This window comes from Carassius gibelio, chromosome B21 (assembly GCF_023724105.1).
Source record: "Carassius gibelio isolate Cgi1373 ecotype wild population from Czech Republic chromosome B21, carGib1.2-hapl.c, whole genome shotgun sequence".
Classification (NCBI taxonomy): domain Eukaryota; kingdom Metazoa; phylum Chordata; class Actinopteri; order Cypriniformes; family Cyprinidae; genus Carassius; species Carassius gibelio.
The window spans coordinates 17,283,277-17,297,486 of NC_068416.1; the positions used below are offsets into that span (position 1 = coordinate 17,283,277).

The window sequence follows — 14,210 nt, forward strand, 5'->3', positions numbered from 1 at the left end:
TCCAAATATTTTCCTATCCTAACAAACCATACATCAACGGAAAGCCTATTTATTCAGATGATTTATACATCTAAATAAAAAGAAATTAAACATTATGACTGGTTTTGTGGTCCTTGGTCACATATTAGTTTTGTTGACAAATAATATTTTATCACATAGCCCAATTTTATTTCTTGTCATTTGTCATTTTAGTCAAAGAACTCAAATTAATGACAATGCAAAATATTGTCTACATTTACAGGATATTTTCTTCAAAAGAAAAAATATAGAAACAAAAACCCTAGAAAAAGAGCACTAAACTAGATGCAAAAATTTTGTGAGTCAGGTTCATGACATTGCTTATACATTTAAAAGTTCATAAATACAGACAGACGCAGGTAAAAAAAAAAGCTGCATTTTCTTGAATATTAACACCAGGGTGATTTGGATGCTGTACAGAACAACCCTCTTTCATCCTGAGCGAGTCCTCTGGGACAGAACAGAGATTAGATTTCAAGTACACCTCTGTGGTAATTGTTCCAAGAGAAGCAGGTCCATTATCTGGACTCAGGTACACATTGTGATGCTGACTGCAGGTGAATTCTGTTCAGTTGTCGACAGTGAATGTGAAACAAACACATGTAGCAAACACAGATGTCTCAAATTCCCTCTTGGAGAGCCCAGCACTGCTGTTACCCAGAGCAACAAACAGCTAAACAGAAACCTCCACTGTGAAATAAGTTGGTTTCATAGCACAAGTCTCACTGTGGCACGCAGGCACCGCAGAAGACATCAGCCAAGCGAGGAGGAGGTCACACGGCGGATAACAAGCCTAATCCGGACAGACAAGAGAAAGAAGAAGCCCTAAGCTGTCAGGTTTCAAAACATCTTCACTGGGAACATGTCTCTTGAGCTGACGTTCAACCCAGATACACAGCTGACGGAGATGATGCGTCTGCGAGTGCAGTCTCTGCAGCAGCGAGGTCAGAGACGCCAAGACGGAGAGCGTCTACTGAAGTCCAACGAGTACGTCTACCGTCTGGACTTCTCCGAACAGAGCCTGGATTTCACCCGCTGGAACATCTGCATGTCCAGTTCCGGCCGCCTCAACATCATCGCCACCTCCCAGCTCTGGACGCCCGACCTGACCTACCTCATGACCCGTCAGCTCCTTGAACCGACCGGGCTCTTCTGGAAAAGCGCAGATGAAGATCCCATCCAATGCTACGAGGCCGACGCTCAGGAGTTCGGCGAGAGGATAGCCGAGCTGGCCAAGGTTCGCAAGGTGATGTATTTTCTGTTCGCCTTTGAAGATGGCTTGAGTCCGGAGAACATCGAGTGCTCCATTGAGTTCCAGAAGTGAGAGAACTTTAAGCGTACGGCGGCTTCCTGTTGAGTCTACTTAACCCAGACTAAGTAGTTTAAAATGAATTTCCTAAAGACCTATAAAATTTGATTTTATGACCAGATCTTAAGCTTTATCTGTCTGATTGTTCATGTTTAGCTGCGTGATGAGACTGTAACTCAAGATAAATCGCACTAATAATTCAAGAAGATCAAAATAATTCATGAATAAAACAAAACTTGTGCTTTTAGTGGTTGTAGTTCTTTAAATAATGAATGTACTGGGGTGTAATGGCAATGCCCTCGAGCAGTGGTTCTCAATCTTTTAGACCCCAAGGCTCTTCACTGTCCACGATAATATTCAAAGACTATTCCAGTTTTTTTCTGGCTTAAAAAAAATTAGTTTTACTCACAATTTCTACCTGATCAAATATTTCTGAGCTTGGTATAAACACAAAAATGTATATTAATAAAATATATATATACAAATGTCTATGGGAGAGTAATAACATTTTATACATTTTCATCACTTTCCAGGTCTGGAAATCACATTTTTAAAATCAGACTACATCATATATCCATGTCTTTCTAAACTGTAGGAATCCTGCTTCTTCTAAGGGTTGTTAGCTGTTTTAGCTTATATGAATTCTTGTTAGGTCTTATTTTAAGTCATCTTGAGATAACCACTGCCCTTGAGTATGTATCCATGCCGGGTGCATGTGATTGGGTGTGATAAAAGGTTGCTGCAAAGACACGGGGCAAGGATAGCAGCACACACACCTTCATTTATCAATGCCCGACTCTGTCAGGAAAACAAATGACAGGACGAGGGAGAGGAGTCACATGGGAAAGCCCTATAAGTCAACCCCTTCATGATGATGTGTGTTTCTAGGGGAGAGGAAATCTTTCCCTAGGCAGGGGAAAACACTTCACGCACTGGGGAGGATGCGGGGGGACCGAAGCTTAACATTTAAGCTAAATAACAGCTCAGAAATCATTAACCATTAACACCCTTTACCTGTCTAACACCAATAAAGATATAAACAGAAACTGAAATATAGTTTACACCAGCTGGGACACCAGTATGTGTGTGTGTGCATTCATGAAGCCACAGGTGAGTGGATCTCTCCCTGTTTAACCATCATCAGGTAATGGTTCCTAATAGAGCACACAGATCCTATGGCAGGCTGCCTCCTACAGCTGCTAATAGAGCTCAGAGAGACTGTTTTTCTCCTCCTTGCTGCTTAACACACTCTTTATATAAGGTAACAAAAAGATATTCTGACAAAAAATGCAAGAAAATGCATGTTTAAATCCCACAGCGCAGGTCTTATGGGAAACCTCTGCAAGTATCTGCAAGTAAAAGTAATAAATGTAGGGAAAACTTAACTATTTTTTCTAACTCAACTATCTTTCTGAGCAAAACCAATTTTTATTGGGGAAACCATTCAGCCACAAAGTGATATTTTATATTATTTAATGAGCTCTGTAATTCCATACATTATTCTATAATTGTATATACTATAATCATGGTCACACTTTATTTTCAGGTCCAATTCTCACTATTAACAAACCATTAACTACATCTTTTGACTCAATAAATTTCTAATTTGCTGCTTATTAATAATTAGTAAAGTAGTTGTTAAGTTTATGTATTGGGTTGGATTAGGGATGTAGAATAAGGTCAGAATGTGCTTTGTAAGTACTAATAAACAGCCAATATGTTAATAATAGGCATGCGAATAAGCAACTGGTTAATAGTGAGAATTGGTCTCTATGTTAAAGTGTTACCAGAATGATGTAGTACTGTACATATTTATGAATTTTGAACCAATGTTAAAAAAATAAAACTAACACTGAACAATATGTACAAAATGTACATAAAATTAAATGTTATAAAATACATACATCAATATTTGATCAAGTATAATTAATAATATCAAGGCACAATTCATTTTAAACCAAATCCAAATATTATTATTGTATTTGATAAAAAAAAATTCAAAAGTAAATTTGTTAATTAATTTAAATCATTATTAGTTTGACATGATATGAATTATGTCACATATACAGTATGAACAAATTTTAGTTCTAAATAATCTAAATAAATGATCTAAATAAAAATAAAATAAATTACATACAGATTTATTTTGTACAGTTAATCAAATATTAATTAAATGAAATATATGATACAATAATATATAGTAAAAAATAAATAATCTATCAATATAACATTATTATTTTATTATAATATCATAAATATAGTTATATTATAATACAAAAATAATATTGATATTGATATATTGATTGATGTCCCCCACTATTTATTTTTCTTTTTTTATCAAGGTCACAAGATCATAATAATAATGGCCTCCAAATTCTGCAATGCTCTCATTATCTTGCAGATTAATCAGTTCTGGGGATTTGCGTGTAAATCTTCTCACAGCTGCACTTTTATAATGAACATCAGCGCACATTAAGATGGACTCAAAACAAAACATTCAAAACAATTCTGAAAGCATTTGAAATTCTCATTTAAAGAAATCTCTAGATTTTTCCTGAGTACTGGTATCTGTTAGTATCTGGTATTCTAACTGAGCAGCAGCCACACTGAAGCTCAGAGGGAACATTACATGCAGCATAGACGCATGTTTACACGCTGTACTGACTTACTTTCTGCCACAGTGACTCTCGGGAAGCCAGGCTGGTGCAGGCCGCCACAAACCAGCAGTTTCCCAGCTGCCCTTGGTGCAGGTCATGGGCACTGATCCCATCCACAAACAAGTGAGGATCATCACACAGTTCCTGATGGAGAGACAGACAGAAAGGGAAAGAGAGAGGGAGAGAGAGAGATAGAGAGAGAGAGAGAGAGAGAGAGAGAGAGAGGAATAAGAGTGAGTAATTAGTAAGAAGTAAAACATAAATAAAAATAAAAATAAAGCATTCACAGTGTTAATAGCTAAGATGCACAAATGTATCTTTTAAGAAAGACTGCAGCAAGCATGGCCAAAAACTAAGCAGTTTGTTCTAAAACATATAGGTACATTTAGCTTTATTCTCATTAATGAAAGGACGAGTAAAACACAAAAAGTACTTGAAAAACTGTTGGAGACAGAAGCATTGCACAGGCTCTTTGATTAATTTAATAATAGTTATGAATCTAGATGAAGCAGTACAGTTCTGAAAGCGGTTATAAATCAAATGACTCTGCTTTGCTCTGACAGCATCTAGCACACCTCTACACCGACCTCATCACAACCACTGGGACACAGAGCCCAGAGATTTTGCATGACCTAAACATAAAGGTCTATTTAAACAGCTGACATACACCGGGCACAGTGACAGAAGCTGAGGGGAATGTAGCTACTCACAGTCTTTAGCTCATTTTGCCTCTGTGTTGACAATCTCTCAGAGGAGTCACCACAAATGAGCCCTGGAAAAAGACTAAATGCTTTAATAAGCACCTAACAAACCCATAATGCCTTGTAAAAGCTTAGCGGTGATTCTTACGATGACAACTCGTGGCTGGAAAAAAATAACATAACTTCTCATGCTTTACTATACTAAAATATATATCACTGGGAGTAATAATAAAGTGTATTTCTTAAGAATCATTTGTCCATGAAGCAGAATACACTAGTAGCATCTGTATGGTTTTTTGATTCACTAAAATTAATTAGTTCATAAGACTCACTGGTCACACTTTATTTTAAGGGCCAGTTCTCACTATATATATATAAAAAAAAAAACATTAACCATGACTTTTACCCCTATAAACGCTTAATTGGCTGCTTATTAATATTAAGGTAGTTATTAAGTTCAGGTATTCGGTAGGATTAAGGATTTAGATTATGTGCTTTATAAGTGTTAATAACAGCCAATGTGCTAATAATAGGCATGCTAAGAAGCAATTAGTTAAAAGTGAGAACTGGTCCCTCTACTAAAGTGTTAACGAATCATTTGTTTGTATATCACTGTATAGTACTGTATAGTTTTGATTCACCACAATGAACAAGTTCATGAGAATCATTTGTTTGTAAATCAGTCTACACCAATTCCGCTATATGGTTCTGATTTACTAAAAAGAACCAGTTCATAAGAATCATTTGTTCATGATCAGACTACACTTGTTGCACTTTATGGTTTTGATTCACTTAAATGTTCATCAGATTCATTTGGTCATGAATCGGACTACACTGGTTCCACTGTTGATAAGATTGGTTTGACTACACAAGTAATGCTGTATGCTTAATGGAAAGACTTGTTTTCTTGTCATTATTTTGCAGTATACACTTTTTTTCTTGCATGCAATTCAGAAACCTGAAAATTTATTTTGGTCTCAGATTTAAAGAATCAAAATTAAGAATGTACATGAAATCTACATTTTAATCCAGGCATTACTGCTAGTCTAATTTCACTTATTTTGAGAATTTGTAAGTTGTTAAAAAGTCTTTTTTTCATGGTCATGTCTTATCTCATCTAAGGTACAAATTGAGCCAGGATCCCCTCGGAAACCATAGGAGCATGACACCCCTGGGACGGCTAGTCTCTGGAGGTATACAATCCATGTTCTCACAGTCCAAATGTACTCTCTCTTACAACACTCATTTGTCTTTCACATTGTGCTCTCCGGAATCATTTCCACGGCTCAGCAGGCGAGGACTCTCCTCACTATCCGGCACACATCCAGCCCTGCACTCACATTTCATTCTTTCAGCACTGGGCTTCTCTCACCCCTTCAACAACTCACACAAACCACTAGAGATGAGATATTTCATCATGCCCCCACACGGTGTGTGAGAACAGAGTGCAATGATGTCAAATTCACGAGGTGAAACACACAGCATACGGTAAACACACTTCTCTATGCCAGAGCCATGAAACCCAGACGGAGACACTGCAACTCTGTTTTTGTTTGTGATCTGCACATAAAGCTTGATACAATCACAGTGCATGACTGATTTTCCATCAGACCCTTTGATATTACCACTCTGTGATTCATTACACAGTGTTATTCAGTCAAAGTTTGACTCAAACAGAGAGGAATACAAATGTGGTTCGGTGTGGTGAGTTGGATGAAGGCGCCGTCGTCCCTCTAAGAGCAATGCCAGGTCATTTTGGGTTTCATTGATCGGATTAAATATCAAATCCACGGTAACTTGATTCATTGCTGCCTTCTCATTTCTGACAGTTCTTTAGGATTCTGATTTCTGATTAACACGTGAGCAGCCACGAATCTAGCAAATCTATTTAAAAAGCACTTCAAGAGCGCTCTGACTTCACAATGAAACACTTGTCTGAACAGATGTCATGTATGTGTACAGTTGAGCGATTGAAAAATAAAGAAAGAAAGAGACATATAAACAAAAAGCATGAGCACAAATATATACAGCTGCAAATGAGCTGCTTTGCTCTCTACTATTTTCTAACGCAATATGCAAACTAAAATAAACCTCATAAAACAAAGATATGACATATTTAGTCTATTTACATACAAATACAAAACAAATACAGCTGTTCACTCTGGCATTAGCATGTTGCTAGTTAACGCCACCACAGGCTTTAAAAAAGCCATAAAAATACATGAAATAAACAAATACTGGATAAAATAAATGACACATTTAAGTTAGACTGATATATCATGCTTACCGTTTTTTTTTTAGCTAAATCCTGAATTTTTTCCCCCAACAGTGTATGAAGCCTTTAAATTCTTCCCACATAGGCAGCTCATAGACTACTTCCAATCAGACTATACTATAAAGAACCTTAATAGGCTCCTCTTGTCTCAGGGGCTGAAAAAACACCACCGTTTGTCTCCAGCGTGCAATACATCAACCTTTATTTGAAGAGCATTTTGTCTCTGAGGTTTTGGCGATTACTTTCACAGCTAGAAAGACTGAAAGTGGACATAATATCTTAACATCCTTCACAGGTCCATTGTCTACCCTGTTCACTCATGGAACAAAGGACGCTGAGACAAAAACGATGACAGAGAGAAAAAATATATTGTTTGTGTGTGAATGCTCTCTTCAGTGGAGAATTTTCAGTGCTATGTCTGTGGGTTGGTGGCTATTGTGTGTGTGTGTGGGTGAGTGTGTGAGGGTTAAGAGGATGGGCGAGCTGACTGATTAGAGAGCAAGGTCATTGTGTTATAGCTCACCACTCCAGCCACCTCTGCGAACACACACACACACACACTTTTTAATCACAGCCCAAAATGGCATCCAAGGGGGCAACCCTCTCCTGGGGCTAGAAGATTTCATGTGTGTGCGTTTCTTGCACATTATCTCATGTATAGAGGGTTCACAGACTAATATGAGTCTATTTTGGCCAGCTTTGACAGATAAGACAGATCAGACCACCAGACCAATCACAGAATCATTGAACACAAACTCAGCTCAGTCCAGACACCAGTCTGGATAAATGACCGTCTATCACACATTCCACCAGCTTCAACACATAAAACACAGTTTTTCTTCTCTTTGGAGAGCAGAGGTGGCAAGAAATGGAAGGAAGTGGGTGGGAGTGAGGGATGGTAAATGGTTAAAAAGGCACGACCAAGGACCCAAGAGGGGAAAAGACAGAGAAATATGAAGCAGCTGTGGTGAACTGCATTAAAGCTCATAATGGCATTCACTCAGTCAGAGTGATTTGTGGCAATGTCTTCATTCCCGTCAAACATGGATGGAGTCAGGAGCATTTCATTTATACAGTTCAGGGACAACAAGCAACATGTCAGTGTGCCAAATCATTAGGATCCTCCTTGATATTGAAGTCAGCAATGAATCAAAATGGGCCCCATTTACTTTCTTAATACATGTTCCTGCTGATTCATCAGCGCATGTTTTTCCAAAGAAAAATAATGCAATTTTTTTGTAATCTTTTATCAAAATATAACGACCCCCACTGTGGAACCAATTTATTACACATAGGCCATGCAGAGTATTAGTTTAGTCAAATAGCTATGAAGTCTTTTTATCGTTTAGGTCAGTATATTTTTTTAGATACTCTTATTAATCAAAAGTGATAGCAAATACATTACAGAAGATTTTTATTTCAAAAAATGCTGCTCTTTTGAACATACCTCAAAGAATCCTGAAAAAATGTATCATGGTTCCCACATTAATATCAGGCAACACAAATGTTTTGAACATTGATAATAAGAAATGTTTCTTGAACTGCAAATCAACATACTGTATTAAAACTGGAGTAATGTCTGCTGGATATTCAGCTTTGCATTAAAGGAATACATTACATTTAATTAAAATTGAAAACAGTTTTTTATTGCAATATTTCACAATATCACGTATTTTACTGCATGTGGTAAAATAAGTATTCTTTCAAAAATATTACACAATTTTACTGAACCCAAACTTTTGAATGGTAGTATATTGTATGCATTAATTGGTAAGACTTTGATATATTTACCAATTCTCACTATTAACTTATTGCTTATTAGCATGCCTATTATTAATATATTGGCTGTTTATTTGTACTTATAAAGCATACATTCTGCATGACTATTTTCCATGTATTTAATCATTAAATTTAATCTTTATTCATATCCAATACCTAAACTTATCAACTACCTTATTAATTATGAATACGCAGCAAATTAGGAGTTTATTGAGGCAAAAGTCATAGTTAATGGTTTGTGAATAGTGAGAATTGGACCTTAAAATAAAGTGTGACCCAGCAATTTGACGTTTGCTAACATTAATTTATTAAAGGTGACAGTATTAAATAGCATACAAACTCTGAAAAACGGTACATCACATTACACTGCAAAATTATTTTTTACTTAGTATGTTTGTCTTGTTTTGCATTACAAAATATCTCAACATTCTTAAATCAAGATACATTTTCTTTAAAAGCAAAATGTCTTAAGACATTAAGACCTGTTCACTGAAAAAAAATTATAATAATTTTGTTACTTTTTATATCAAACTAAGAAAAACATCTGCCAAAAAGGCAAAATAAAATCTTGTTCTGCAGTGTTTCATGTTGACGTTAAAATCCAGAGGAGAATAATGAATTAAAAAAAATCATAGACAGTAAGTTCATTTATACCTAGCTAGACAACCAGAGTTTGACTAAACTATTAATAAACTAAGCCAATCAGATAAAAACAAGCTCATACAATCTTAAAAGTCCAAAATATTCTTCACAATCCCATTAAGCAATCTAAAAAAAAGCATGAATTCAGATAGAAGAGACAGTCTGAGCATAATTATTCGGTCTCTATAGTCTTAATTATCCCTACAACACAATGAATGTGTATTAGCACTGTCTGCACTTGATCCCTATATTCCCACATTCCCCGTGCTGCTCCTGTGAGCATTAAGAAGGTGGAGATTTTAGCTTTGCAGTGTTGAACTGCAGTACAGACAGAACCAATTGTAGTGTCCGCCTCAATTATAACCTGAATTAATGACGACAGGAGCTGCTGTGGGTGCAATTCAGACGACCCAGACGGGAACACTTCACTGGGGTGTTTGAACGAGTGTGTGCGAATGAGATTCTGGGTCGGGCATCATTCCAGGAGTGAGTGACTGAGAGAAAGGCATAATTGACTTGGACAGGCTTGACACTTAATATGCCCCTGGGCGAGACGGACACAGAGGGGGGAAGTATCACACAGCATCCCTGGGATTCCAATTGTTACAGATATATTTTAGGAAGATGCAATGTATCATTAACTCAGAAAAGAGCAATGATGCGCAGGAAAGCATCATGGTGCTTCAAGAAACCTGTTGATGTCCCCTCAGCTAATGAGGTCTTACAAATCTAACGTGTCCTTGTGAAATAACATTGGCATTATATGGTCAAAAAAGTATGCGGACAAGCCTGTCCAATGACTTTTAGAAAAACAAAGTCAGAAACCAAACAAAAACGATAATTTGGTTTTGGAATTTCTGTGTGGTGTCATCCGGTGATGGATGACAGACCTCCGTTACGGATGAATGCTTCAGACTGACCTTTCCTTCTGCCTTGGCTTGACAGTAACAATAATCATTGATCAGACTGATGATGAATTACCAACTGTATGTTACTGATCAACATATACATATTGACTGATGATAAGCAGTATCCTATTTATAGTAAATCTGTGCCATTTTAAAATTTGCTGAGCATCTAGACTATAAGACAAAGACTACGGCTTATATTTGTTTATGCATGGTCGTTTAGAAGTAATTATGGTCACACTTTATTTTAAGGTCCAATTCTCGTTATTAACAAACCATTAACTATGAAATTAACTATTAACTTTTTTTGTCTTACATACAGTATACTACAAGTCAGCCGTTTGGGGTTGGAAGATTGTTTAATGTTTTTGAATCCAGTATTTTATGTAGACCAAGGTTGCATTTATTTGATCAAAATATAGTAAAACCAGAAATATTATGAGATATTTTAAACAGTTTTCTATTTTATAAAATGCTATTTATTCCTGTGATATCAAAGCTGAATTTTCCTCATCATCACTCCTGTCTTCAATGTCACATGATCCTTCAGAAATCATTTGGATATGCTGATTTTGCTGCTCAAAAATAATTTACTGTCATGTTAAAAACTAATATTTTTGTAAACTGTATTACACTTTTTTTTTTTGCATTTATTTGAAACCTTTTTCAGCATTATGTCTTTACTGTCACTTTTGTTCAGTTTAATGCATTCTTGATGGAGACAAAATAAAATATTCTAAACATTAACATCATGGTTTTCTGTAAAGCTGCTGTGAAACAAAATGTATTGTGAAAAGCGTTTACAAACACAACTGATTTAACTTGAAATGTAAATGGATAAACATCAAAAGAAACTGAACATATTATTTAAGGTTCTGTTTTGACAAAGGCAAAATCTTTCCAACCTGGAATCTGTTTAAGAACCTCCTGGGAACCACAAGCCATGCAGGCCACCTGCATATCCCATTCTCTATGCCATCTGCTAAATGAAGAACTGTGAGACTTTAGTTCTGAGCACTGACCCCAGGTCTTTTCCAGTGCACACGGCCGATCCTGTTACCCAGGTAGAAGAGGGAGTCATCCACGGCCGGGAACAGGGGGTCCTCGAACAGACGTCCACTCAGTAGACACTGCCTCTTGAGGGTGGAGTACTGCTGCCCCTCATAGGCCTTCACAGAGGAGAACATCTTTCAGCCTACATAGGGACAACACCAGAGAGAGAGAGAGAGAGAGAGAGAGAGAGAGAGAGAGAGATTTGGCAATGTGAAACAGATGCAGTGCAGACACAGTACACTGTCAGCTCAGGTAAAGATCTCATCAGCTTATTCAACAGGAATATTTGTGTGTGTGTGTGTGTGTGTGTGTTTGTGTGCATGTTTTTGTGACATATCAAGACACAAGTTTTTATAATGACATGGATATGACACAGGTATTACAAGCAGAGGGTGACTTATGAGGACATAACCCATGTCCCCGTTTTTCAAAAGGCTTATAAACCATACAGAATGAGTTTTTTTGAGAAAGTAAAAAGGTGCACACTTTCCCGTGAGGGTTAGGTAATCATGTAATCCATAAAAAGTAACTGCAATCTGCTTACGAGCATTGTAAAATGTAATGTACTCTTATTAATATTAATATTATTAATATTTTAATAATATATATAATATTTTCTCATGTTTTTGTTTGTTACGTATTATTATTCAATTTCTCACTAAATCAGTATATAAGAATGATTTCTAAAGGATCATGTGACACTGAAGACTAAAGGAATGGCTATAATTTGCCATCACAGGAAAAAAATACATTTATTACATTTTATTTTCACAATATTATAGTTTTTACTGCATTTTTTTTTTTTTTATCAAACTGCAGCTTTAGTGAGTACATTATTAAAAAAACAAATATCTGGGAACTTTTGGACATATACCCTAATGGCAAATAAAATAAATCTCTATAGCTGGTCACTTTGCATATAGCTCAGATGCTTTTTTTCCTTTCTAAGTGGGCATTTCCAGGTCAGAGTAAGCTGCAAAGTGGACCAAACTAAGTCAAAAGTGTGCAGCTGGCCAGACTCCATGAGACAGAGAGTCTAAAACCGTAATTAGAATAGACAAACAAAAGATATACGACTGCAGTACAACTGCTTTCTTTTAGATATGGAAAGGAACCAGTCCGTGTAGTACTGATAATCTACAACACACATTTACTCTGCTTGGCAAGAAGTGTACCTGTAGAACAACCATGTCACTGTGGCTCGGCGCTGCAGGGGCACTTTGCTTCCAATCCAGGTTGAACCGTAATGTATCATTACAGGGTTGTATTAGAGACTGCTCAGAGTCTGCCTACTGGGATGAGTGTGTCAGTTAAGCACCCCTTTTCCATTGACTGGGGAATACCTTTTTGTGATCGAATGAGTCTATAAGAGCTATTCAAGAGTTTGAAAGTAGTTCAGATGAGCGAAACTTGAGAACATCTTACCAAGAGACGCCACTCCCAACACGCCATATCTGCCCAGATCTACAGAAAAGGATCTTTTCTGTCCATTTCTCCGCACATTTTTCCGATGTGTTCTCTGAAATGCATGGGCAGCCTGTCAATCACAGCTCTCTCAGAGGCTAGTTTCGGGAGCTGAGCAAGCCGAGCTGCGGTGAATTATTCATCTCCACTCCCAGAGCTTCAGGAAGATTAATTATGTCTTCAGCTTTCTGTCCATTCTCTCTGCACTAATGACAGAAAACTTTAGCATATGTCATTCTACGGCCAGCTCTGCAGAGAACATGTTAAGACTGGAGTCTTACACAATAACAGCTTCATCATTATAGGATCAAGCAATATCAAGTTATTAAATGTGGGATGAAGCTTCTTTCTCATCTTATTGGCGATTCAAATAACAATAATAACAATATTATGCATGCATGTTGTTAAAATATTCTGGATTGGATATAAGTAATGTAAGATTGAAAGGTTGTAAGCTTTTACCAACAGTGTTGTTACTGTTAACCAAAACTTGCTTACTAAAAAAAGTTACATACTACAATAGTATATAAATAATAATAATAATAATTTACAAAACCTGATTACCTCAAAAAAGTATTTTTTAAAAAAAAAATTTTTTTAAGAAAAGCTAAATTCTATGTTATTGTGAGAAACTTACATATAAATGTGAACTGGGACAAATTGTGGAGGATTTAAACGCATAAATGTGAAATGTATAATTCATTATATAACAGTATTTATATTATTTGCTGTTAAAACATTTGAGCTGTAAAGCTGTTTAAATGATCATTTTTGAAGGTGTTTTAATTACAAATCAAGACTATAGTGAGGAATTTAAAGTTCACTATTTGCCCTCATTCACTCTCATTGGAAGTATACCTCATTTTTAAACCAGGTTTTTGTTTGCTTTACCCCAAGAAAAGCAGAAATCAATTTTTGTGGTAATCAACATCGCTGCACAAATGCATTAAATTTAGCTTAACTTGTATGGAACCTGTAATTTTCCCTGCTTTATTACATCTCACTTTTTTAAAACAGAGAGAATGTGTTTGTACACGACTATGGACTGGTTTGGTACTGGAAACGCGTTTAAGTTGATTGTGGAGTACACTTGATTGGAGCACCTGGGGAAATGAAAACACTGCAGATGGACAGCCAGCATGGCAGATGGTGCCTGGCCTCAACTCGTGACTGATTCGTGACATCAGTGAGACCACCGCACAGGCAAACGGTCTCTCCTCTACCTCCTGATGGGAGGAAGCAGGTAGGAAGTGCTGAGGCTTGCAAGTGGAATTCACATCTCAGGAAACCAAAGAGTAGAACAGAGGGATCGAAGCAGCAAGAATATTATTTGATTACCATATGCATCTGTTCATAAGGCTTTATGAATGTGCAATGCCTAATGACAGATGTAATGTGCAAGTT

At 36.6% G+C, this 14,210-nt stretch overlaps 2 protein-coding genes across 2 annotated transcripts in view; one reads left to right on the plus strand and one right to left on the minus strand.

Annotated features, from left to right (window-relative positions):
• capn5b (calpain 5b) overlaps nucleotides 1–14,210 on the minus strand; it is a 28,586-nt gene that overhangs the window by 12,024 nt on the left and 2,352 nt on the right. Inside the window, exons 2-3 of the mRNA XM_052587434.1 lie at nucleotides 11,312–11,484; nucleotides 3,997–4,128 (exon numbers count right to left, since the gene is read on the minus strand). Of these exons, the coding sequence (XP_052443394.1) occupies nucleotides 3,997–4,128; nucleotides 11,312–11,476 (297 nt within the window). The 5' untranslated portion in view covers nucleotides 11,477–11,484. The remainder of the gene's footprint in view (nucleotides 1–3,996; nucleotides 4,129–11,311; nucleotides 11,485–14,210) is intronic.
• ompb (olfactory marker protein b) lies at nucleotides 722–1,552 on the plus strand. Its single transcript, XM_052587435.1, has one exon. The coding sequence runs from the start codon at nucleotides 881–883 to the stop codon at nucleotides 1,340–1,342; it is 462 nt and encodes a 153-aa protein (XP_052443395.1). The 5' UTR covers nucleotides 722–880; the 3' UTR covers nucleotides 1,343–1,552.

Bases quoted from the DNA above. Each gene is read 5' to 3' on its own strand.
- ompb (XM_052587435.1), top strand. From the start codon at position 881: ATGTCTCTTGAGCTGACGTTCAACCCAGATACACAGCTGACGGAGATG.